This window comes from Garra rufa, chromosome 3 (assembly GCF_049309525.1).
Source record: "Garra rufa chromosome 3, GarRuf1.0, whole genome shotgun sequence".
NCBI classification, from domain to species: domain Eukaryota; kingdom Metazoa; phylum Chordata; class Actinopteri; order Cypriniformes; family Cyprinidae; genus Garra; species Garra rufa.
Window position 1 is genome coordinate 65,982,114 of NC_133363.1, and position 26,217 is coordinate 66,008,330.

The following is a 26,217-nucleotide window of genomic DNA, read 5'->3' on the forward strand; positions in this document are numbered from 1 at the left end:
GTTGGTTGAACCTCCTTATTGAAACAGGCCCCAGAGGTCAATGTTTGGGCTCTAGATGGGTTACATGTACAACATTTACTATTTTATTTTTCCTGCATGTCATCTCTTAACACAGCTGTGCCATCTAGTGGTCTGTATTTGAACAACAGGCACAATGAATGAGTATTACATCCCCTTTTCTTTCAAGTATACATGAACAACTTTTGTAACATCTTAAATTGTATAACATTTTTAACCCAATGTTTACGTTTACACTTACAGATGATCAAATATTGAGATGCACATTTTTTCATTGCTATACTTTCAGCAGTTCTTACAGATTGAGTCTTACAGGTCTTTTAATGTATCTCTTAGATTTTCTGAGCACAAATGTTTGACTGTCTGATGTTTGTGTGTCTGTATGTGAATCAGTGTTGGAGTCAGTGCTGTTTCAGTTCAACTCCTTTACTTCTTTTTCAGTCTTTTGTGATACTCTACTCTTAAAAATAAAGGTGCTTCATGATGCCACAGAAGAACCTTATTATGTCTAAATGGTTCCATAAACAACCTTTAACGTTTGAAGAACCTTTCTGTTTTACTAAAGGTTCTTTGTTTCGAAAGAAGGTTCTTCAGATTATAAAATGGTAAGAAAGAGATGGTTCTTTAAAGAACCTTTGACTGAATGGTTCTTTGTGGAACCAAAATGGTTCTTCTATGGCATCGTTGTGAAGAACCTCTTAAAGCACCTTTATTTTTAAGAGTGTAAGACACTACATGCTCTTTTTTTTCCACGTTGTAGGATCTTGGAGCTACTTCCTGCATTACTGTGGCTGACAATGTCATCAGCTACTAATCGTTGGAGATACTTTGCTGTTCTGTCATAGTAGAACTGCTGTTTTTCTTTTTAGTTGCTTGAGTTTCTGCTTTATCTTCACATTTCCTTTCTGTTTTGAGTAAGATAGAAGTGTAGTGCGTATTCATCAACATTTCAGATAATGACAAGCCATACTCTAGAGGAGAGATTGTCTGATGAAGCAAAAGCACAATAGCAATCACTCAGTTTTTAATTAACCCTTGTGCGACCTTATGGACATTTTTGTCCATTTCAGTTTTGTTTGTGTTATAAGTGTGGCTGTGTTAATGCCAACTGCATACATTTTGGCTCAGGTGTTTATTTTTATTGAAATTTTAATATTTCACCCTCATTTCCTTAAAAAAAAAATCTATTTTACTCTCAGTACAAAAAATACTCACACTCAGGACCTTAAGAACAAAATTGTCCACATTTATAACCATTAAAACTGCATTTTTTTTTAGAACCCAGGGCCATTTGACTATAAAATCATGCAATATTTGCTAATAGGCATTCATTCTATCAGCAAGGCTTCAAATTTTAATGGGTTTCAATGTGGACATTTTTGTCCTTAAGGTCCTGAGTGTGAGTATTTTTGTACGGAGAGTAAAATTGATTTTTTGAAGGAAATGAGGGTGAAATATAAAATTTAGTTATATGATCTAATTTGCATATCTATGATCAATATGCCTTTGTATGCAACATAAAATAGCTTTTTTTAACCAAGCAAAGTAAAATTAATGCTTCACAACATTGTGCTGTGAAATTAAAAACCTTAAAATGAATTATATTTAATAATTATTGAGTGAAAAGAAAAGCAAGACATTAAATGATAACACCATGAAGAAGATGAAGACCAACCTGCTGAACAGCGTCTTTGGACAGGTATCTCACATTTTTTTCTCATTTTCCTCACTCAAAATATAACTTCAAAACAGTTAGATCATATTAAAACAGTCCCAGTCATCACTATAGAAAAGAGTTGAGTGCTTAAGAAAGGCAGTTTATTATGTGATGAAGACTGTACAAACAATTCACCTCATCCTGTAGACTGCCAACTAAATGCACGTTAAGTATCCTGTACAGTACCCAATTGCACATAAACACATACATAATTTAATATATATAAGTATCTATATGACCCATAAATATATGAATAGAGTGCAGCAATTGATTTGATCTTGTCATGTGATACTGTATCACTGAATTAGAAACACCACAATTAAATTGTCGTTCGTTACATAAAGACTGATGAACAGACATCCAGAAGCTTGTTTTAAAGTAAAAAGTATTGAAACTCATGTACTAGCATTCTTACAACACTATAAGAAATGTTAATCAGGTTCTACAGTAATTGGCGTCGATGGTTCCGTGAGGAAACTTTAACATCCATGGAATTTTCCCATTGAGCAAAAGCTTCTTTATAATGTAAAGGTTCTTTAGATTTTTCAAATGTTCTTTACTCTGAACTGAAATGTTCTTTGGGTAACCAGTAATGGTTCTTCTATGCATCACTGTGAAAACACAATTATGGATAATTTATTTTTCAGAGTTTGCAGTTTTGCTCCATCCCCAATTAAACACACCTGCCTGTCATTTTCTAGTAATCCTGAATGACCTTTGTTAGATTCTTCAGTCGTGTTTGATTTGGATTGGAGCTAAACTCATGAGGACAGTGAACCGGACCAGTGTTGTCCATCCCTGTTCTACACACACTTCAGGCCTTTAAAACCACTTGAACATTTTGACCAAATACTAGTAATACGTCATATAAAAAGACTGGGAATCAAACCCATGGTCTTGAACTCAGATGAAGATTAGTGTTATTGTGGACATACAACCTGCTTTACATCCTGCATTGGTCAGTCAGGCGTCTGAGGTGTTGTTTCTTTCCAGTAAAGGTTGACTGGACTCTTCAGCTGATTCTACAGTTTCTGGACAATCCAGGATTATAAGCCCACCCACATCACCAACCCCAGGATTGAAGAGAGGAACGACTGGCCCAGAGAATCTGGTGCTGATGGTCAGGAGATGTTTCCTCTCTTTGACGTTGTAAAATGACAGCTGACCATCATCATAATCTAACAGAACTCCCAGTCGTTCAGGTCTCGGTGTCAGTGAGAGTTTAACTGGTGGATCAGTGTTAGTGTGAAAGCCATTAGGACCGTCTGAACACAAGAACCAGTAACCACTCCATGGAGTTAAAACAGATCTGTCTCTTACAGCAAAATATCCCTCTTTCACTACACCAATTAACCAGTAGTTTTTAGGAGGTGTATTTTCTCGTCCCAGCTCTACCTCCCAATAGTGACGACCAGAGGTAAATGTTTGTGCTCCAGATGCACATAATTCATATGGAAATCCCTCTCCAGTGTGATTATAGTCTGGACTGTCCCTCACGATTTTACAGTTCTTAGAAACCTTCAGATCTGGATGTGAACGCTCATGGTCAATAGTGATCTCAACTGTGAGAAAAAAAATACATAAGCAACAATTATTAATCCTCACGTACAAAATATGATATTTAGACCTATATTATGAAATATATGCTTATAAAAATGAGATGATGTCTTACCTGCATGTTTCCTCAGTTCCTCTATATTTACATCTCCTACAACTAAAATATAAAAGATAATTTGTGAGTGAACTACAGCTTGAGAACATCTAGTATCAATATGCAACAGAACTGTGTCTTTCATGGAAAGTAAATAACGGTAATAACAGTATTAATGAGTGAATAATTGCATGACAGTGAGAGTGTCACACAGGAGGCGCTTTATTCTGATAAAATAGCTTATGAAATATGATACATTATATGATAAATTGTAGAAATACAAAACAGAAGGGTTTTCACTGATGCTTTCAGATCTCTGAAACAGACTGGTTTATAAATATTTGGCTATTGTTGTTGTGAAATGACAATGCTGGATTATTTAATGTGTGTGTGGATATTTTTATCTATTTCCACTAGACTCACCAAACCTGTCATATTCATGGTATTGTCTGCTATAACATACATGTAGCAGACAGTTTATTTAACAATTAGTGAATCATTTCAGCAGTTACAGTTCTTAGAAAACATAGCAAAGAACAAACATCTTCAAATACCTCCTTTTGTCAGTTTTTCCATAGTTCCCTCCTCACAATCTAAAATAAGAGTAAATTTTCAATGCAAAGTTTAATACTACAACTCTGAAAACCATATTAAATTACATTTTAACCCTTTCATGCTTTGACTAGCATAAAAAAATAAGATGCCTTTAGCTGTATCAGAAAGTTCCCTTCCGGAGGGAACTCTACGCTGCGTCCTGGTTAGGACACTTTGGGAACTGCCTTCAGCGTGACCGGTTCTGAAGCTCTTATAAAACAACGGCAATGAACTTGACATTGACCGGCGCCAGCCCATGACGTCATTAACAAGGCGCCTACTAGTATAAAAGGGCGCTTGTGAATACAGCAACCATCTTTTTGTTCTTCAGATCACCTTGTTCTAAGCGTGAGTTTGATGGCAATGTCCGGAGGTAAGCAATTTAGGAAGTGTGCTGATCCGTGTCCGCGGAGTCTGACACCGGATGATTCGCACGATTTATGCGTGATATGTTTGGGTGAGCAGCACGCGCGCTCCGTCCTTGAGGGGGCGGAGTGCGTACACTGTGAGAGCTTTTCTATCAAAAAGCTCCGCTCTCGTTTGTCCTTATTCTCGAGGGGATCAGGACATCCGCCTCCCCCACGTGGCTCTGGTCCCGCGGCAGCTGAGGCTGCCCGGCGGCTGAGATCGTGGGGTTCGCAGGTGGAGCTCGCTGACGAGTTTCAGAGAGGCGTGTCTCTCTCGCGCTCGTCAGCGGGAGACGAGGGCGCGCTGCTGGATGAGGATGTGTTGTCTCTCACATCCTCAGATCCAGCGGCGAGTGTGCTGTTGGCTGCTAGCCAGGGCGAGCAGGAAGAGGCTGAGATGGGCGAAGATGAGTCTTTTGAGCCCATCCAGCCCTCCTGCCCCGCTTATGAGGAGCTGATGGACGTCATGGGGCGCGCCGCCGCGAGGTTAGATCTGCCGTGGCGGCGCGCGCAGGAAGAGGTCTCTCACGGCAGGCTTGGTGAGAGATATCTTCCTGGCCATGTCAGGCCACCTCCTTTGAGCCTCCCATTCCTTCCCGACCTCCATGCTGAGGTCGAGAAGGCATGGGATAAACCTTACTCGGCCCGCATTACCAGACATCAGCATGTCAATTATGCTGATGTCCAGGGAATGCCCGAGCACGGGTATGTGTCGATGCCCCCGGTGGAAGATACCCTGGCTGCGTATCTTTCCTCGGGAGGGACGTCGACACTCACGGCTCCAACCCTGCCGAATAAGCCGCTCAAGGAGACATCGCGGCTGAACGGCAGGGCATACGCGGCAGTAGGTCAGGCTGGTGCCGCCCTGCACACTGTAGCGGTGTTGCAGGCGTACCAGGCCGACCTACTAAAAGATCTGGACCAGGGCCTGGGGCTTTCCCCGGAGGAGATGACTGAGCTGCGCCGCACCACTGATCTCTCTCTGAGGGCCACCAGACAGACAGCGACCGCTGTTGATCGCGCTATGTCTGCTTTGGTGGCCACAGAGAGACATCTGTGGGTGAACCTGACGGGCATCGGGGAGAAAGAGAAGCGTTTTCTCCTCGATGCCCCGGTTTCGCCTTCCGAACTTTTCGGCACGTCTGTACAGACGGTGGTGGAGAAGTTCAGGGAGGCGAAGGCGCGCTCAGCGGCTTTTAAGTCCTTCATCCCTCGCCGGTCCGCGCCCGCACCCGACCAGCATAGACAGCCTGGCCCGTCCTGGCCCCAGGGCCGGAGACAGGGCCAGGTGGCTAGTGTGGCCGCTCGAGGCCCTCCACCTCCACGGAGCAGGTCTCAGAGGAGGCGCGATGCGCGGCGTAGGAAGCCGGATCTCAGGGAGACGATCCAGCGCCGGCGTCAAAGCAGGCAGGAGTCGGGTACCTGAGGTCCCTCCCTTTCGCCCCTCGCGCCCGCTCGGCCGCCTGCCTTCCTGTCCTACTCCTAGACTCCGGGGCCGGGCCTATGATGAAGTTACTAACGCATTCTGACAGGCCCGGTATACGAACTGACATATCTGGGTGTTATATGTGTGTGTACATGTTTGTCTTCCAGCTCCGCTTGGGTGAGACTTAGTTTGGGCTCCTTAATCTGAGCCCCCTGGTCCCCGAATGCCAAGTGTAGTTAGGTCTCCCCTCTTCCTGAGGTAGTGTCTGGACCTCCACTTCTGTTAACTCCTGTGGGGTTAGAAGCGTTGTTAGGCTCCCCTAAGCAAGCACCACCGAGTGTTTCTCGCCCGGAGCCTCCGCCGTTGGAGCTCAATGTGGCAAACCTGCATACGCATGTTCACCCATCCACTGGGGCAGCAGTCTACCCCGTCCCGTGGTAAGAGTCTCTCCAGACTCCGCTCGTCTGAGTGTGAAGACCGGGAGGTTGGGTAGGTTCCCCACCCTTAGAAGATAGGTGCAACCCAGGGTTGAGCGCATGGGCTGCCTCTCTTGGTGAGTCAGTGCACTGTAGGCCCCGCTCCCCAGGGCCCTGTCAAAAGGGAAAGAAAGAAGTTTCTTTAGTGAGAGAGGGCAGTTTAGGAACCCCCCTAAGAAGGTGAAGCCCTAAGTGTAGGGATTTTCAGGCCTCCTCTCCCTGAGAGTTGTGCCGACAAGATTCCCCTCCATGGAGGCTCTTGTTTAGGCTGATTTCTCACAAGCTCTATCAGATAGCACTTAGGGGTTTGAGTGTAGTGGGGCTCCCCTCATTAGTATGAGTTCTGTTGGTTAGCACCCCCTCTCCCAGACTGTCCTGCCACGGTGAGCGTTGTCAGGGTGTTGCAGGCTTCCTCTCGATCGAGAGTTCTTCTGTATTGAGCCTCCGCTCTTCGCTGCTGCTGTTCAAGACCTCCTTTCGCCTAGTGGCGTCATGAGGGCCCATGACGTCATTAACAAGGCGCCTACTAGTATAAAAGGGCGCTTGTGAATACAGCAACCATCTTTTTGTCTGATGGAAAGTGGGGGCCCGATGCATGGCTACGAGACGCAGCTGTGATTATCGTACATGCACAAAAATCGGTACACACATGTAACACCGAAACCCAACAGGAAGTCGGTTATTATTAATTTTCTCAGCAAAATTTGTGTCATTTTTGCCATTTTCAGGTGTCATACTTGAACGAACTCCTCCTAGAGAATTATTCCGATCAACAGCAAATTTGGTGAGTCTAATCTAAAGCCCTTTGCGACGTTAAATCGTGAAGATCTAGAGTTTTCATCGGAGGGCGTGTCCGTGACGGCCTCGCAAATTTCGATGTTTCGCCATGAAAAAGGAAGTTGCTATAACTTAGGCATAAAATGTCCGATCTGTCCCAAACTTCACATGTGTGATAACACTCCTGACCTGAAGACATCTAAATTTCCATATTCAGTTATAGTCATAGCGCCACCTGCTGGCAACAGGAAGTGTCATGCTGTACTCTGCAACAAACTCCTCCTAGAAATTTATACAGATCAACACCAAAATCGGTCAGTCTAATATAAAGGCCTTAGGGATGTTAAATTGTGAAGATCTTGAGTTTTCGGTAAAGGGAGTGTCCGTGGCAGCCTGACAAATTGAGAGGTCTCGCCATGGATATAAAACTTGTTATAACTCAGCCATAAAATGTCCGATTTGCCTCAAACTTCACATATTTGATAAGAGTCCTGGCCTGAACACATCTCAAGGCCAATATTCTATTATAATCACAGCGCCACCTGTTGGCAACAGGAAATGACTTGTATCAAACTCCTCCTAGAGATTTAATGATATCAACATTATATTTGGTCAGTCTGATCTAGAGGTCTTAGAGATGTTAAATTGCGAAGATCTTGAGTTTTCGTTAAAGGGCGTGTCTGTGGCGGCGTTACAAAATTTGATGTTTCGCCATGGACATAGAAGTTGTTATAACTCAGCCATAAAATGTCCGATCTGCCTCAAACTTCACAGGCTTGGTAAGAGTCCTGGCCTGAAGACACCTAAAGGCCAATATTCAGATATTATCATAGTGCCACCTGTTGGCAGCAGGATATATCATACTTTCACTAACTCAAACATACCAAGGTCAATCTGCACCAAACTTCATATGTTTGATGAAAGTGGTGGCCTGAACACATCTACATGCCAATAATCAGTTATAGGCATAGCGCCACCAGCTGGCAGCAGGAAATTTGGCACATTTAAGTGACTTTGACATATTTCTCCTATTTTTACTGTATTAAAAGAATACTACCCACCATTTGCTGTGTTCCTAAAGCCACCGGTCGGTGGTGAGCCCGTGTGCGAGGGCCCGTTCATCGCTGCTTGCAGCTTTAATTTGTTTCTGTATTTGTAGAGAATCATCCCAACCAAACCCAGAATAGCAAAGATGAGAAAAGTGAGGAAAAGAGCCTTCCATGGACCTGATGAATCTGACTGATCTGAGAAAGAACTCCTCTCTGGAAATGAAATATGTAAATCATAATAAAATATACAGCAAAATATAGAAATTATAAAATAAATTTAGACAAAACAACAACAATCAAATTCAGCATGGAATGTCATTCACATTAGCTTCATGATGTTAAAGTTTTTCTAAAATAAGTCCAATGTCAGTCTGTTCTTCACAAAAAGCTACCGAACAACAAAGACTTGAGAATATTCTGAACTACTGTTTTGATACTTCTATGTGGTCTTTATTTTATTTTCTTGCTGCTCTCAACAGCCCATTATTGAATCTGATAAACACCACAGGAAAAAAATCATTTAGGAGCAACATGATGGAGAATCATTTCTACAGGAGAACTATTTCTTTAATGAGGCGAAGAAATCCATTAAAACAATGAATTGGAGTTTTTGACTCACCAGTGATTTTGAGATTTACTACTTTGCTGTCATATTGTCTGTCTCCACTAACATAACAGTGAAATGGACCTTCATCCTGAAATGCGAGTTTCTCCAGCCGTAGAGAGACGTCTCCATCCTTCAGTCCTCCAGACTGATCTGACTGAGGAGTCAAAGAGGTTCGGTTCCTGAAACATTCCTGTATATCCTGGATCTTCCCACGATTATAGAGGAGAACAGGATTGTTGAACTGATCCTGACGGTACCAGCGGATCTCCAGAGCTTCAGCGTTCTCAGGAGGAGAGATCCGGCAGGACAGAATCACTGTGGATCCCACATGAGACACTACAGGATCACCAGGAACCACTACAGAGAACGACACTGACAGACACAGACATAATCAATGATATATACAGTGCTTTAAACTGTAATCTATATATGTGACTCTGGAGCACAAAACCAGTCTTAAGTAGCACAGGTATATTTGTAGCAATAGCCAACAATACATTGTATAGGTCAAAATTATCGGTTATTAAGTAAAGATCATGTTCCATGAAAATATTTTGTTAATTTCCCAACTTAAATATATCTAAAATTTTTGATTAGTAATATGCATTGCTAAGAACTTTGTTTGGACAACTTTAAAGGCGATTTTCTCAATATTTAGATTTTTTTGCACCCTCAGATTCCAGATTTACAAATAGTTGTATCTCAGCCAAATACTGTCCTATTCTAACAAACCATACACCAATGAAAAGTTTATTTATTCAGCTTTCCTTAATCGACCCTTATGACTGGTTTTGTGATCCAGGGTCACATATTTAAAACAAAAATTCAATTCAAAAGGCTCGTTGTTGTTCTGCACATTTTCACAGGTGAAATCCAGTCATTTTATCAGTAACCCATGTGATCGGAAATTTCATATGAATGCAGGTGTGTTGAGGCAAGTTGGAGCTAAACTCTGAAGGACAGCAGCCCACAAGGACCGAGTTTGGAAGTTTTCAAGCGAGCTGAGATCGATCATAGAGTTTACTTTCTCAGGTTGTCCTTAATCACTTTACATGTCTAAACACATTCCGTATACAATGTAGGACTGCAGTCACACCATCTGCGCTTCGTAAAAGTGCGGTCACGCCATCTCCGTTTAAATTGATATTGCGCGCCTATATAGATATTTACGGTAACAAACACTTCCGACCTAATACAGCGCATTTCATGTTATTCAACTACTTTTAAGAACTGCATATCAAAGTTAGGACCAATGCTATTAACAATCTCTCTATCTCCATCTCCATCTCATAAAAATACTATTAATCTGACATGCTCAAAAAATCATTCAAATATGAAATCAAATTCTTTTCTGCAAACTCCAACAGATTATTGTTCTGCATCTCCTCAAGTACCACTGTGGTGATTTTCAAGTTGTTTTACTGTATCATTTTTTAGTAATTTCATACCAAAGTCGACAAATGCTATTTACATTGCTTTATATATATATATATATATATATATATATATATATATATATGAATTCAAATTGTTTTCTGAAAACTCCAACAGATTATTGTTCTGCATCTCCTCATGTACAACTGTGGTGATTTTCATGCAGTTTAACACGCAGTTTTATTTTTTTATAATTGCATACCAAATCTGGACCAATACTATTTAATATTTCTCTATAAAGACATGATTAATAAAATCATAAAAATATGAAATTAAATTATTTTCTGGTAACTCTAAAAACAGACTATTAGTCCTACCCCCACCCCCTCTTACATCTTACACTTACGTCTATATAGAGAGAGTTAATAGTATTTTTCCTTACTTTGGTATGCAATTAGTTAAAAAAGATTATGAAACAGTAAAACTGCATGAACATTTGATTTCGTTTTTATTTATATTTTATTATATTTTTTATGATTTTAATAAACATGTCTATATAAAGAAATATTCAATAGTACTTTTTCCTTACTTTGGTATGCAATTTTAAAAGATTGAAACGTAAAACAACTTGAAAATCACCACAGTAGTACTTGAGATGCAGAACAATAATCTGTTGGAGTGATTTCATATTTTATGATTTTATTAAAAGTGTCTATTAGGGATGCAACAATACAGTTAGTCCACGGTTCAATATGTACCTCGGTTTTTAACCACGGTTTTCGGTTCGGTTCGGTTCGGTTCGGTTCTGATATCTTGCCACTTCAGTGTGTTTTTTTTTTTTGGAACAAATTAACAAAATACTCCTGTAAACCTCTGCACACTAGATAAAGTGTGGTTTAGTGTGTGTCTGCTTAATTTTTCTTTTGAGATAGGTATATATTTTTTTATTTTTACGCAAAATAGAATGGGTTTCATTCATACTGGATGCCAGAGGGCGCCCTTGTGCAAAAACAAAACAAAACACACATGCATCAAAGTAGTAGCGCTAATAACGTTCCGTTCCAGCTTCTCTAATATGGATAAAAGCATCGCTATTGCTGTAACTTATTAAAAACAACATATAAAGGTAAACGTTTTGAATGATGAAATCTAAGGACAATAAACACTCGTCTGCAATAATATATGGTTTATCTGTGTTCTTCAAGCCATCTCGGGTATTTTCATAAGCCATTGCTAATCGACATACATTGAATATGAGTATAGAATTTATCGTCTGCCTCATTCTGTGATGAGAATCCACATCAGATCACAACATAAGGAAGTTATTTCAAACACTCGACTGATGTTGTGAATTAAAAACAAGTTATGTTTTTGTAACTTGTTTTTATAACTTTTGTTGGACAACAGGTTTAGAAAGGCTTATCATTGCATGTCATTAGAATGGAAGATGCTCTGCGTGTTGCGTTATTTTTTTTTTTTTCAAATATAAGACGGGAAGCGTTTTCTCATTTCAGCACATGAAATCGTGGGCAAACATACAGCAAATTCCAAGAGAAATAAAAGGAAGGAAGATATTTAGATGCAAAACCGAAAAACCGCAATTCACAAGAGCGTATTGAACCGTGGATGTCGTACCGAACGGTTCGATATTATATTGAGTATTGTGACATCCCTAGTGTCTATATAGAGAAATAGTCAATAGTATAAGAAATGAAAGTTAAACAAAATGAAAGTTAAATGAAAGTTTCATGTTTTTATGATTTTATTAAACCTGTTGTAGTGGACCACGCATTCCAGGGCCCAGTTTATGGCAAGGGCCCCTCCCTGACCACAATAGTGGACAAAGGTTTGCTACATTTTGATTGGATCTTGGTGGACTAACATAAGCAAACTGTCCAACGCCATCAGATAAGGATGCCAGGACCTCTTTGAGGGCAAGAAGAGACCTTTGGGACAAAAACCTGGGAAGGACAGAACTTCCTATTGGTCAAGACGCAGTTTCTGCCCTTCACCCACCTTGAAACTGCTTCCTAAGGTTTGGTCCTGTGACAGCCATAAAAATTCCTAAGGATCTCCAGACGCAGCAGCAATGGGTGAAACAAAGAGAGATCACAAAGATCCATCCAAATCCATTCATAACTATGTTTTCAAACCTTGAACTGATGCGAACCATAACACACACATCTTATACTTATTCAGAGAAATAAGTATTCTCACTGACAGCGATGTGTAGTGCAACATCTTACACAAACTCAGCTGTTAATGGACAAATGAATGCATGCATGACAGTTCAATCTTTTCCCATCATGTTTGGACTTAATGTGTTCATTACATGACCAAATGTTTTCTGATTGTGTTTTGGAAAGTGAGAAATGCACCAGTAAAACATTATTGACACTTTTCTAACTTTGTGTTTGGACTATGCAAATGACTTCCACAAGAGGAAAGAAGGGTGGGCTACCCCATGTCCCCCGCTCTGATGGAACCAGCCAATCACAGCATGGAAATGGAGAAGCACCAAAATGCAATCTCCTCCTCATCGGAAAGGTATAAAGATACCTCTCCAAAAGACACTCCTTGTTCTGAGTCTCCGGCACGTCCAGGGGACGTTAACAGATAATCGTTCTGAGTCTGAGGCCCAGCAGGGTGAGACACTAACAGAGCACTAACAAAGTACTGAGTCTGACCTGCAAGGGTGAGACAATAACAGCTACACCTCCGTTCTGAGTCTCCGGCACGTCCAGGGGACGGTAACAGATCAAACTTCTTTCTGAGTCTGCTGCCCATTACAGGGAAGGCAGCAACAGATAATCGTTCTGAGTCTGCGGCCCGTTACTGGGAAGGCAGCAACAGATACCTCCATTCTGAGTCTCTAGCTCCACAAGAGAGAGACACTAACAGACACAACCATTCTGAGCCTACTGTCCAGAGAGACAGAAACAGACGCTCCACGCTTCGAGTCTCCAGCTGTGAGGCAGCAGCAGATACGACCACGTTCTGTCTGTGAAGAAAGAGATATTTTCCACGTTCAGAGTCTTCGTCCAGCGAGGCAACAACAGATGCAGCACGTCCTAAGTCTCCATCCGAGAGAGACAAAGCGGATTGAACAAGTTCTGAGTCTCTAGCCCAGAGAGGCAGAAGAGCAACAGACATTTGCAACAAGGTTGAGCTCCAGCAAGCAAACCTTCACTTCAGGTACCTTTGCTTGCGTGTTCCAAGCTAAGGGCCTTCAGCACCTACACCAGGGCCACATCTGCATGTTCCAGATCTTAGGACCCTTTGGTGCTCCAGGAGATCAGCATCCTACAGCGCTTCATGCTCAAGGCTGTCGAAACGGATTCCTGCTCCTTTTCCCACTGACTGCTCCCAGCACAACCAGTGGAAGAATTCACCGCTACCGGACTGCTCAATCAACCACAGAGAACGTAAATATCACTTCCAATCCTCTTCCAGAGACCTTGGCATTGTGTATTATCAGTATATGATCTTTCTAATTTACATTAGATATTGTATAGCTGATTGCAGTTGATAACAAATAATAGCTCATTTATTTGTTTGATGCATACTAAGGTTCTTTACCTTATTTGTTTCAGAGTAGCAACAGTTTATCTTTCCATAAGATAACATAGCTATGACATAGTAACACCCAACTGAATCACATTTTATGCATCTTATACACTTTATTCCTTTTGCATTTATTGTATTCATTTAATAGTTGATTACTCTTGTCTATCATTTGTTAATAAATTTATTTTATTACACTTGTGTCTTCCTTGTGTTGATAATACAGTGAGAGGTTCTACAAGCTAGATATCCCACCAATCTTTCTTATGTGATGTACTCATAACCGCACATTAAGTGACATGTGATCCAAGAATCATTACGTCATCTGTGACACGAGTACCCATCACTACTCTATTTCGCTTTTATAGTGGGCGAAAGCAGAACTCACTACATAATTGGAGTCCCTATGTGGGCCAAGTTAAAATGAGTTGAGTCTCCTGTAAAATTCACTACACTGTATACATAAAGAAAATATTCAATATTATTTTTCCTTACTTGGCATGCAATTTGTAAAAGAATAAAAAAGTAAAACAGCATGAAAATCACCACAGTGGTACTTGTGGAGATGCAGAACAAGATTCTGTTGAAATTTGTGGAAAACAATTTGATTTCATATTGTTATAAATTTTTTAAATGTCTATACAGCAATGTAAATAGCATTTGTCTTGATTTTGGTATGAAACTTTAAAAAAAAAAATGATACAGTAAAACAGCATGAAAATCACCACAGTGGTACTTGAGGAGATGTAGAACAGGATTATGGAGAAATTTGCGAAAAACAATTTTATTTTATATCTTTATGAAATTTTAAAATGTCTATACAAGAATGTAAATAGCATTTGTCTTGACTTTGAAATTATTAAAAAAAATGATACAGTAAAACAGCATGAAAATTAGGTCAGTGGTATTTGGGGAGATGTAGAACAAGATTATTGAGGAATTTGCAGAGAACAATTTGATTTTATATTTCTATACATTTTTAAACTATATGATACAGTGAGGTAATACAGTAAATAGCATTTGTCTTGATTTTGTTATGAAATTATTAAAAAATGATACAGTAAAACAAATTGAAAATCACCACAGTGGTACTTGAGGAGATGCAGAACAATAATCTGTTGGAGTTTGCAGAAAACAATTTGATTTAATTTTTTATATATATATATATTTATATTTATAAAGCAATGTAAATGGCATTTGTCGACTTTGGTATGAAATTGTTAAAAAAAATGATACAGTAAAACAACTTGAAAATCACCACAGTGGTACTTGAGGAGATGCAGAACAATAATCTGTTGGAGTTTGCAGAAAAGAATTTGATTTCATATTTGAATGATTTTTTGAGCATGTCAGATTAATAGTATTTTTATGAGATGGAGATGGAGATAGAGAGATTGTTAATAGCATTGGTCCTAACTTTGATATGCAGTTCTTAAAAGTAGTTGAATAACATGAAATGCGCTGTATTAGGTCGGAAGTGTTTGTTACCGTAAATATCTATATAGGCGCGCAATATCAATTTAAGCGGAGATGGCGTGACCGCAGTAATGTAGGCTAGTGCAATAATATAGCCTAGGCTACCACTGACATTGATTGCATGTATGAGTTACTCCATGAATATTAATATTTTAATCTCACAAAGTCTTTATGTAATAAGTCATAGAACTGCTCGAAGTCCAATATATGTGGTGTTTGTCGTGTTCTTACCCGAAGTCTCTATGAGGAGATTCACCAGTAAAGCGATAGTTAACGACAGCATGCCTATGAAAAAACAGACAGACTCAAATAAAACAAACTATGAGGGAGATTTTTCCAGAATAAATGATATAAAAACCATAATCGATCAAACTGTCCTATCGAGGAAACAAACTCACCGGAGACAAAGACTCGTCCGTTAAATCACATGCATCAAAAATAAACGATAAAATATAGACTCCAATGACAATCCAAACGCGCTCCTGAATTGTCTGTTTTACTTTCGCTTTCTAAAAATAACGTAAGATGATGACTCAGTAAGAGAGATACCATCAGATGATAAATAACGACTCATATCCGGTGTTATTCCGTTAGATGTGATTATAATGATATTTGTTGTGTGAACATACGTTTGTCTGTTTTCTGTTGTTATGAGGCGACAGAATGTAATGGAAAATCCACAGTTGTCGCTTGACCTATAACATGAGATATTTCCCAATTTTATCCTGTTATATCGACTGTAGTCTGTAGAAATTTATATGTAAGGAAAAGGCAGCGATATATAGATCAATAGTAGCCTATATAATACTTGGATTGATGATGAAGATGATCATTCTGTTGGGTTTGATAAATAAACAGCTTTGGGTATTTTTACATTTGCATTTTGTTAGAACCTGATGGATATGATCTTCTAATAGGGTTAGGAATAGATTGATTCTTTCTTATTAATAAATGTGTCATATTGGAGCTCTTCTAAGTCTGAAATCAAAATAGTTTTAACTAGCAAAAGACCAAAATAGTGACATATTACGGAAAATACTTAAGTAAACTACACTTGTTAGAAAATAAAACTTGCATGTCTGTGAGCGTGTCCAGTATGTTATTCATTGATCTATTTACAAATGTATTGTCTCACATTTATGTTAATGTTCTTAACACTGATTGTCTCTTACTGCCGGATACAGAATGGCAGGGACAGAGAGAGCCACCTACAGGCAGGTCAGGCCACATTAGCCTTTAGAAATCTCCTAATAATAAATGTGTTCACTTATATTCTGCAACTTAAATTCTTATTTTAGAATCAGATCTTCACAAGATGGCATCCAGCGACGTGACCAAGAAGAAGGAAAGCAAGAATTGAGGACGTCTTGAAGAAGGTGTAGACCAACCAGCTGAGCAGCGTCTTTGGACAGGTAGGCCTAGTTCACATTCATTTCTGTATTTGGGGTCTGCATTGAGTCTGTTGTGTCAAGCTGATCAATTTCTGTTCATCACATAAAGTCCACATGACTTATGTGCTTTATTCAGTGTTCTGTAGTCATATGATGAACTTTAGAAATCAGAACATTTGGAATAGAGGTTAGGATTGCACTGTTAGGATGCTTTCATAGTGCTTTATATCATATTAAAACAGTCATATTATATTATATTATTTATAACATATTTTGCTGAGCATTTCCTGTACTTTTATGATGCTGTTGTATTGTTAAAATTCTTTGAAAACAATTAATGCCCAAAACATGTCCATTAAGTTGCTTTCACAACCAGCTTTTACTAGTTTGATTTCCCAATGAACAACGGTGAAAGAATCAAATGCTGTCATGTTCTTTCTTCTGTTTAATTTTCGCTTTAACCACAGTTTAATGACCCTCAATAAACACACGTCATCAGCAGGTCTACTGCACTAAAGCTCACAGAAACTCATACATTTTATGAGCTTATTTCTACCTTCCTATGCTGCACAGAAATTGTCATATTACTGGATGTCTGACTAACATTTGTTCATCGATGTCTATATTGATGAAAAACTTGCAATAAAAATACATTTGAAAGCAAATAGGTTTTAGAAAATCTTAACACATCAGTAGACATCCTCCATATGATGGCTGATATTCTCAAATTATTTTTGATTAATTTATCAATACATTAAATCTAGACAAGTGACTAGTGTTGTGACATTTTGTTGTTCACCTGGAGATACATGAACTTAACCTCTATGGTAAGATTTACTTGAAAAAATATATATATATGATCAGTTTTAAAGGAGAAATTTTATGACAAACTTGTAAAACATAGTCTAAGAATTTTATGAAATGGCCACTGGTCTCTATTTTAGTGATGTGCAGCTCAACCCATTGTCAAACAGTCTCTGATACACGGACAACTTTTTTAAGTGATGTTGCTTGGGCATTTTCCCATTGAGAATGGACAATAATTTTCGATTTGGAGACTTTAGATTGGTCATGGGCCCTATGTTCCACTTGGTTGCCCATTGCCCAACAACATTGATCAAAAAGTTGCCCCATGTATCATCACCTTCAGAATCATGTCTGCTGGTGTGTTTATAGTTTGTACTGAGGTCGGTTTGTCAAATCATCAAGACTACTGATATGATCCATATCATCTCTTTTGCAGCTCAACTGTTCCAGTCTCCATTGGGGGAAAGCACTCCTGTGTTTGACTGAAGAAAGAGCGTCATACAGGTGAAGAGCCAACCAGACCTGCTGTCTGAATATGAGGTACCACAACTAATTACTGGAGAAAAAAGTGATTTTAAATTAAATTTTAAATTCATTGGAAGGTTTGTGGACTCCAAAAAGTACTGGTGCACAAAAGCTACTTATAAATCAATTCAAGTTTGGATAAAGTGTCTGTAGGATCTTTTCTCTTCAGTAATGGCTGAGTTAATTTGAATCTGCTTTTATTTTGTTCATTTTCAGCGGATGAATGAATTGAGTTCAAGACCCCCATTTATAAAGAAAAATCATTCACATTTAGATATTGGATTTATTTGTGTCTTCTATTAAAATAACAATAAAAACAACAATTTAAATCAAGGTGTACTTAATAATAATAATAATAATAATAATAATAATAAATGCATTTTTATATGGCGCCTTTAAGAGTTCATTATCAAAGCACTTTACACTTAAATGGGTACAGTGTAAAAGGAAAAGAAGGAGCGATAATAAAAAAAAACACATCAAAAACAATAAAAGTGAGAAACTTTAAAGTTAAAAGTTCCAATAAGTACAAAGGAGCCAGACCAGAGTCTTATATGTAAGCATGAGAACTTTAAAGTCGATACAAACATTGGGCATGGGGTGAATTCGTGCAGTATTTCTGAGATGAAAAAAAATAACAGCATCACAGTATTCTGAACATTGGGATCAAATGTTAACTGAGCGTCATATATCACCCCCTATTCAATGTTTGAATTTCCAGGACAGAATCATCAGTACAGTAAGTGTTGAAGGTCCAGCTTTATGTAGTAGGGGTTTTGAGCCAATAAGCATAACATTCGTCTTATCACTGTTGAGGCATAGAAAATTTTGAGACATCCATATTTTTATCACTGAAATGCAGTGTTCCAGGAAAGCAACACTAGGAAAGTCACCTGGTTTTGAGTGAATGAACACCTGGTGTCATCTGCATAGAAGTGATAGTTAAGACCCAGAGATCTTAGAAGATGGCCAAAAGGGAAAAGAAAGTAATCAACTGGCCACATTGAGATCCAGAAGAATGAAAATTGACAGGCAGACAGAGTCCGCAGCAAGTGAAAATTCATTAATAACCTTCACTAACGCAGTTTATGTGCTATGAAACGTGTGGAATCCAGATTGAAAAGGCTCAAACAAATAGTTAATATCAGTTAAGATCTTCAACGTCAGACACAATATGTTTTGTAAAAGAAATGTATTACAAAGTCCAGACCAGTTTTCTAATGGTAACCCATCACGTAGCATCCAATGTAAACCGTATCACTGATTATAATGGTTTGCTTCTGACGTGTTGCATCTCACTGGCCTTGTCTGGTGCAGAAACCATGTTACTCAGTAAAGGTTGACTGGACTCTTCAGCTGATTCTAAAGGTTCTGGACAATCCAGGATTCTAAGCTGACTCTGATCACCAACACCAGGATTGAAGAGAGGAACGACTGATCCAGAGAAGCTGGTGCTGATGGTCAGGAGATGTTTCCTCTCTTTGACGTTGTAAAATGACAGCTGACCTTTACCATAATCTAACAGAACTCCCAGTCGTTCAGGTCTCGGTGAGAATGTAACAGGTCTTACATAGTTGGTGTGAAAACCATTAGGACCATCTGAACATAGGAACCAGAAACCACTTGATGGAGTAAAATTAGTTTCGATTACTGCTTGATTGAAATTTACAGGTTTCATCACACCAATTAACCAGGAGTCTTTGGGAGGATTAGGTGTAATTGCCAAATCTACCTCCCAATAGTGACGACCAGAGGAAAATTTGTTGGCTCCTAATGCACATAAATGATAGGGAAATCCCTCTCTGTTGTGTTTATATCCATCACTGACCCTCACTGATTTACTTTCATGAGAAACTATCACATCTGCGGATTCATTCTGTTGGTCAAAAGTGATCTGAACTGTGAGGAATACAATAAATAAAGAAAAATTAATCTTCTGAAACTTGTGTGAGATCATATTTACACAGATATGCATATATAACTGAGATGAAGTACAGTGGTGTGAAAAAGTGTTGGCCCCCTTCCTGATTTTTTATTTTTTTGAAATTATTACGGCCACACCTGTTCGCAATCAAGAACTTAAATAGGACCTGCCTGACAAAGTGAAGTAGACCAAAAGATCCTCAAAAGCTACACATCGTGTTGATATCCAAAAGAAATTCAGAAACAGATGAGAAAGAAAGTAATTGAGATATTTCAGTTTGGAAAAGGTTAAAGCTAAAGCTTTGGGACTCCAGCGAACCACAGTGAGAGCCATTATCCACAAATGGCGAAAACATGGAACATAACATTTACAGCACTACACAATTTTTCTACAAGTTTGATTGCAACACATAATCATTACTATTAGTGTTCATCATCTGTTTTTGATTACACCATTACTTTTTTTTTTGTCACCACTAATAAGCTACTAAATATATTGTAGTAGCCTACATTTTTTGTACAGCTGCTTTGCAACGATTTGTATTGTGAAAAGCGCTATACAAATAAACTTGAATTGAATTGAATTGAATTGAATTGAATTGCAGTGACGACTCATCCAAGAGCTCACAAAAGACCCCACAACAATCTAAAGAATTGCAGGCCTCTCTTGCCTCAGTGTTCATGACTCCACCATAAGAAAGAGACTGGGCAAAAATGGCCTGCATGGCAGAGTTCCAAGACGAAAACCGCTGCTGAGCAAAATGAACATAAAGGCTCGTCTCAGTTTTGTCAGAACACATCTTGATGATCACCAAGACTTTTGGGAAAATACTCTGTGGGTTGACGAGACAAAAGTTGAACATTTTGGAAGGTGTGTGTCCCATTACATCTGGCGTAAAAGTAACACAGCATTACAGAAAAAGACCATCATACCAACAGTAAAATCTGGTAGTGGTAGTGTGATGGTCTGGGACTGTTTTGCTGCTTCTGGACCTGGAAGACTTGCTGTGATCAATGAAACCATGAGTTCAGCTGTCTACCAAAAAATCCTGAAGGACAATGTCTGGCCATCTGTTGGTGACCTCAAGGTGAAGTGAACTTGGGTTCTGCAGCAGGACGATGATGCAAAACACGCCAGCAAATCCACCTCTGAATGGCTGAAGAAAAACAAAACTTTGGAGTGGCCTAGTCAAAGTCCTGACCTGAATCCTACTGAGATGCTGTGGCATGACCTTAAAAAGGCGGTTCATGCTGGAAAACCCTCCAATGTGGCTGAATTACAAACAATTCTGCCAAGATAAGTGGGCCAAAATTCCTGCACAGCGCTGTAACAGACTCATTCAAGTTATCGCAAACGCTTGATTGCAGTTGTTGCTGCTAAGGGTGGCCCAACCAGTTATTCAGTTTAGGGGCAAACAATTTTTCACACAGGGCCATGTGGGTTTTGATTTGGTTTTCCCTTCATAATAAAAAACTTCATTCTAAAACTGCATGTTGTGTTACTTGTGTTATCTTTGATTAATATTTAAATTTGTTTGATGATCTGAAAAATTAAAGTGTGACAAACATGCAAAAAAATAAAAAAAAAGGGGGCCAACACTTTTTTCACACCACTGTATATATATCTATAAATAAGATGATGTAATACCTGCATGTTTCCTTAGTTCTTCTATATTTACCTCTCCCACAACTGAAATAAAAAACAAGCCATTTGATGTTTTAAAGAAAACTACAGTTGTACTTGAGAGCATCTACGGTTATCCATAACAGAGATGAGTGTTTGTGAATATTTCAGTCCCGTACTGGCTTTTTGATGTTACTTACTTTCTTTAGTTGGTTTCTTTCCTGCAAATCAGATTAAATATATCAACACATGAGATGCATGAAACAAAAAACTCCTAAAAGTCAAATATTTTAAAATGTTCAACAAGATTGTACCAGTTAGTTTGTCTCTGTATTTGTAGAGGATCATTCCAACCAAACCCAGAAAAGCACAGGTGAGAACGATGAGGAAAAGAGCCTTCCATAGACCTGATGAATCTGATTGATCTGAGAAAAAAAAAAAAAAAACATTAAAAGTCAGTATTAAATGCCATTTACATTAGTGCTCATGTTCAGTTCATGCTAAAAAACTCAAAAACCTATTTCATGACTAAAGACAGAATATGCTGCACATGTGGTAATGAACTGTAGTTTTTTACTCACCAGTAATTTTAAGAAGCACTTCTCGGCTGTCATATGATGTGTCTCCACTCACATAACAGAGAAATAGACCTTCATCCTGAAGTGTGAGTTTCTCCAGCCGTAGAGAGACGTCTCCATCCTTCAGTCCACCAGACTGATCTGACCACAGAGTAAAAGAGGTTCGGCTCCTGTACGATTCCTCCTGGATGTCCTGGATCTTCCCATGATTATAGAGGAGAACAGGGTTGCTGAACTGATCCTGACGGTACCAGCGGATCTCCAGAGCTTCAGCGTTCTCAGGAGGAGAGATCCGGCAGGACAGAATCACTGTGGATCCCACATGAGACACTACAGGATCACCAGGAACCACTACAGTGAACGACACTGACAGACAGAGAATTAAATATATTTACGCATTAGTCTTTATTTCCTATATTTACTAATCAGAATGATTTTAGTTCTTGTGCATTTAGCATCTGCACACATTAGAAATACAGGTAGGGACTGTAAACAACAATCTGTGTTAGGGGAGAGTGGGGACAGTTGCAACAACTTTGCATTTCCTTTAGTTTCTCAGGGACTGTATTTGAAAGCTGAAATTTTAATACAATAAAGCTGCATCTGTCAGCTACTCACCCATATTGCTGCAACATGTGTACATATTATGTGTAGGATTTCAGCGCGAATCAGACAATTTAAGAGAGTCGATTAGAAGTTAGAACACTTCTACAGACGTACATTCCACAAGAGGCCCCGTCATAAATCTGACGTTTGATAGCCTGGCGCCAGACCGCCAACCTGAAACTTAACTAACTAAGAACTCGCTACATTAATACAAAAGACACTTCTTCATAATCAAATCGAAGAAGGAGATTGTCGAAGAAGGAGATTGTCAAATTTGGAGCAAGTAACCAAGATTAATGGTCAAAGAGATGCACATCTTGGACATCACTAGTAGAGACTGTGCTTGCTGCTCTCCCCCACTCACAGGAAACTGACATTCTTTCTACACCCCTTTGACCTCCCCGCTTAGAGAACAGACCCTCACATCCCCAGAAAACTGCCATTGATATATGTATATATACATATGCACCCAAAATTATGCTAAAAGGACTCATGAGCAACTCATCATTTCTCTACATAATTTCCTACTCATATATGTAACCCATACATTTGCCTATTATGTTTTAATCACTCATTGTGTATGTCCCTTTTGATAACTATTGAATAGTTTAATGGTTTATATTGATGTTTGATATGCACGGTCTGGAAATCGGATTCTCAAAATGTTCCTGTAATTCAATTCTTTGCGAAATGTATTATAGTCCTGTTATAGAAATCATGTCCAAATTTATCTCTGCAAAGAGCGGGAATTTGGGATCACGGGACTAATAAGATAACATTGTGATTTATGGTTTGGAAGGTGGAACCAGCCGCCCACCGGAGTTCAGCCAATGTTCTAATTGGTCAAGACATCATTTTGGGAGGTGTCCAAAAGCTGAGTTTAAATACCCAGGACACCCTAAAATCACTCTCTTATCTCTTCACTATAAGCTCCCTTACGTCTCTCACGCCGCGTCTTGACGCTGCCTGGCCTGTGTGCCAGACGCTCCTCTAAAGGAAACATGAGGAGACCATTCCACTGCTGTCTTTTACTTTAATACTTTTTATTTCTTTCCGTTGAGAGTTTCGTTTCTAGTTAAGTTTGTGTAAGCCGCGACTGACCCAAACGTCTTCGCGGACCTGAACTTTAACAGCGCTCCGCTCTCATATCCAGCCAACGCCCAAGCACACAAAGGACCACAGAACCAACCAATCAGCAACCTCGGGAAACCCCCTTTCTGAAGCGACGCAACCAAAGGAATTCCCAAAGGCAACGCGCAAGTAACCTCCAGAATCTTACTGAACTGGTGCATTTTGATATAAAGTTTAATAACCTCTTTGAGAGACTCAATACGAGGGTTAATTAAGTGATTGATGGTTGTTCAGGTCTAAGCAATTGCACATATTGCTAACTTGGGACTTCATATTTTCATTCCTTTAAACTCATTCTTTCCTCACTTTCTCTTTCTGCAACCTGTGTGAATGCGTGTGTTTATGTTAAATTAGTTTGTATGTTTTAGGTTTATCCAATAAATCGTATTTTTATTAGAAAATATAAGTATCTTGTGTTTTGTGCTTACAAGTTATTGCCTTAAACTGCTGATTTTGCTACTGTGCTAATATATAGTGTTTTCACTATATTCTGGATAGTAATATCCATTGCAGAGTTCCTGTTAAACGACTTGTGAAAGAATCGCGGGTCGACTCTGAAACAGCCGTAAAACAGCGATTCTGTTCAAATTCCCTATTGAATCATATTCGATTCCCTTTGAGCTAAATTATAAATTATATGTGTAATTAATCCCTATTACAATCTTACATATAATATACGTACAATTTGCACTTAAACAGGCAAAGTGAAATGTTGCAACTGTCCCACAACAGGGGACTGTTGCAACAGTCAATGAAATGTAATTTAATCATTCTTAAATATAATTTTGCAATTTCTTAGTTTTATTTGTGCACAGTCAGGGTCTTTAATAAGGTCAATTGGCTGTATAAAAACTAAGAATAGTAAATGAAAAACATTTTTAAGTAACAAGTAGATTTTTTACCTATTCACTTTAAAAAAAGGACTAACTATTAAAGGGGCTCATTGTTATTATAATTATAAATTTACAATAATGTAATGTTATGGCAAGTTTTTAAATCAATGTTGTGGTAAGGGACAGCATGATGGGACGGTTGGATCAGTGTGTTGCAACTGTCCCTAGCAGTGATAGCCATGATAAAATTGGTATATTAGCTAGACACAATATCACTGACAAACACTAGCTATGCCTATTAGAAGCTCAGAAAGCACTGATTAAAATGTTATGTTTTTACAATGCAAAAATCTAATCTTTAAGAATAATATTATTTTTACCATGAAATTGATTTATTTTTTAGAAGGACTGATCACATGTGGCTGATTTCTTCCAGGAAGTATGAGGGGCCAATAAAGCATGTTCAGTATGAATATCATCTCTGTATATTATTCCTGCTTGAAGATATAAGCCATGTTGCAACCGTCCCCACTCTCCCCTACTTTTTGGACTTAAGACTTTAAATAATATTTTATAGTAGAGTTAGAGATAAGATTGTCTTAGATTAGCTTAAACCACCTTCCACATTCTGTATTAACTTAGTGCAGAAATATCTATTTTAAATGTAAATCACAAATATAACATATATTGGTCTATAAATATATACATTTGTTGATCATATCAAGTTTGAAATATTTAAGGCATGAAGCTGAATGAAATCCAAATGTGTTCGCGGTGTTCTTACCAGAAGTCTCTATGAGGACATTCACCAGTAAAGCGATAATAATCGACAACATGCCTGTGGAAATACAGACAGACTCTAAACAAACTCTGATGGAGATTTTTTTTTCCAGAATTATATGAGAAGAACAGTTTTCAGTCAATCAGTCTGTTGTATTCAATGAGGAAACAAACTCACCAGAGACAAAGACTCGTCCGTTAAGATACAATAATCTGGTTTAGATGAATTTGAGCTGTTCGGTGTGTTCAACACATTAAAGGGTCAAATATGAATGATAAAACAAGTCGGAATCAAATGTTCTCCTGTTTTCCTCCAGTTTTATTTTCACTTTAACTACAGTTTATGACCCTCGATAAAACATGTCATCCGAGCGCTGTTATTCATTGCCCAACTACAATCTCTGTCAAACCAATCCATTGATTTCGTAAATCAATCCATCCAATCCAAACTCTTCCGAGTTTTAAATGATAGGCTATAAACATGTACGGTTGTCATTAAACTGTTTACAACTGTAATTATTAAAAGCTCCAAAATGGCACAGGAAGAGAGCGCCATCTACAGACAGCCAGTGAACAATCAGTCCATTGATGAAAACTGAGGAATCACAGCTATGGTTTTGCTTTAAATCCGAGTTTGATCTCTACTGTAGTTTACTACTGAAAACATGAATAGAAACATGGTGGCAGCTGTGCTTTTTTGAGGATGAGCAGAGAAATTTAACAGACACATTGTGAGATCAGCTGAGTCGTATGGTTGAGCATGGATGGAACATTCCCTGGCACTGAGACCGCCAGCAAACCTTTGGCTGGACTCAACTAATCTGATGAAATCATGGAAAACACTGTGTATGGATCTTACTTTGGAGGATCTTATTCGGGAGAC

The 26,217-nt window shown here is 38.8% G+C and overlaps 3 protein-coding genes across 3 annotated transcripts; all 3 read right to left on the minus strand.

Annotated features, from left to right (window-relative positions):
• Nucleotides 1-1,884: 1,884 nt before the first annotated feature.
• LOC141331474 (E3 ubiquitin-protein ligase TRIM39-like) lies at nt 1,885-3,965 on the minus strand. Its single transcript, XM_073836538.1, has 2 exons — nt 3,408-3,965; nt 1,885-3,297 (listed from the first exon to the last, which is right to left on the minus strand). Exons 1-2 carry the CDS (start codon nt 3,529-3,531, stop codon nt 2,699-2,701), a joined length of 723 nt encoding a protein of 240 aa, XP_073692639.1. The 5' UTR covers nt 3,532-3,965; the 3' UTR covers nt 1,885-2,698.
• Nucleotides 3,966-8,119: 4,154 nt separating this feature from the next.
• On the minus strand, nt 8,120-15,629 carry LOC141331756 (myelin-oligodendrocyte glycoprotein-like). Its single transcript, XM_073836786.1, has 4 exons — nt 15,535-15,629; nt 15,368-15,421; nt 8,735-9,094; nt 8,120-8,328 (listed from the first exon to the last, which is right to left on the minus strand). The coding sequence occupies exons 2-4, from the start codon at nt 15,417-15,419 to the stop codon at nt 8,120-8,122; spliced, it is 621 nt and encodes a 206-aa protein (XP_073692887.1). The 5' UTR covers nt 15,420-15,421; nt 15,535-15,629.
• A 2,499-nt stretch (nt 15,630-18,128) lies between these two features.
• LOC141331473 (butyrophilin subfamily 2 member A2-like) lies at nt 18,129-25,676 on the minus strand. Its single transcript, XM_073836536.1, has 7 exons — nt 25,513-25,676; nt 25,339-25,392; nt 21,988-22,350; nt 21,721-21,831; nt 21,607-21,627; nt 21,431-21,472; nt 18,129-19,758 (listed from the first exon to the last, which is right to left on the minus strand). The coding sequence occupies exons 2-7, from the start codon at nt 25,388-25,390 to the stop codon at nt 19,124-19,126; spliced, it is 1,224 nt and encodes a 407-aa protein (XP_073692637.1). The 5' UTR covers nt 25,391-25,392; nt 25,513-25,676; the 3' UTR covers nt 18,129-19,123.
• Nucleotides 25,677-26,217: the final 541 nt, after the last annotated feature.

Coding starts and splice junctions, on each gene's coding strand:
- LOC141331756 (XM_073836786.1), bottom strand. CDS start 15,419: ATGCTGTCGTTAACTATCGCTTTACTGGTGAATCTCCTCATAGAGACT. Junction 9,095..15,367: donor TCTCCTCATAGAGACTTCGG/GTAAGAACACGA, acceptor TGTGTCTGTCAG/TGTCGTTCTCTGTAGTGGTT. Junction 8,329..8,734: donor AGTAAATCTCAAAATCACTG/GTGAGTCAAAAA, acceptor TTTCATTTCCAG/AGAGGAGTTCTTTCTCAGAT.
- LOC141331473 (XM_073836536.1), bottom strand. CDS start 25,390: ATGTTGTCGATTATTATCGCTTTACTGGTGAATGTCCTCATAGAGACT. Junction 21,832..21,987: donor AGTGCTTCTTAAAATTACTG/GTGAGTAAAAAA, acceptor TTTTTTTCTCAG/ATCAATCAGATTCATCAGGT. Junction 19,759..21,430: donor AGAACTAAGGAAACATGCAG/GTATTACATCAT, acceptor TATTCCTCACAG/TTCAGATCACTTTTGACCAA.
- LOC141331474 (XM_073836538.1), bottom strand. CDS start 3,531: ATGAAAGACACAGTTCTGTTGCATATTGATACTAGATGTTCTCAAGCT. Junction 3,298..3,407: donor GGAACTGAGGAAACATGCAG/GTAAGACATCAT, acceptor TTTTTCTCACAG/TTGAGATCACTATTGACCAT.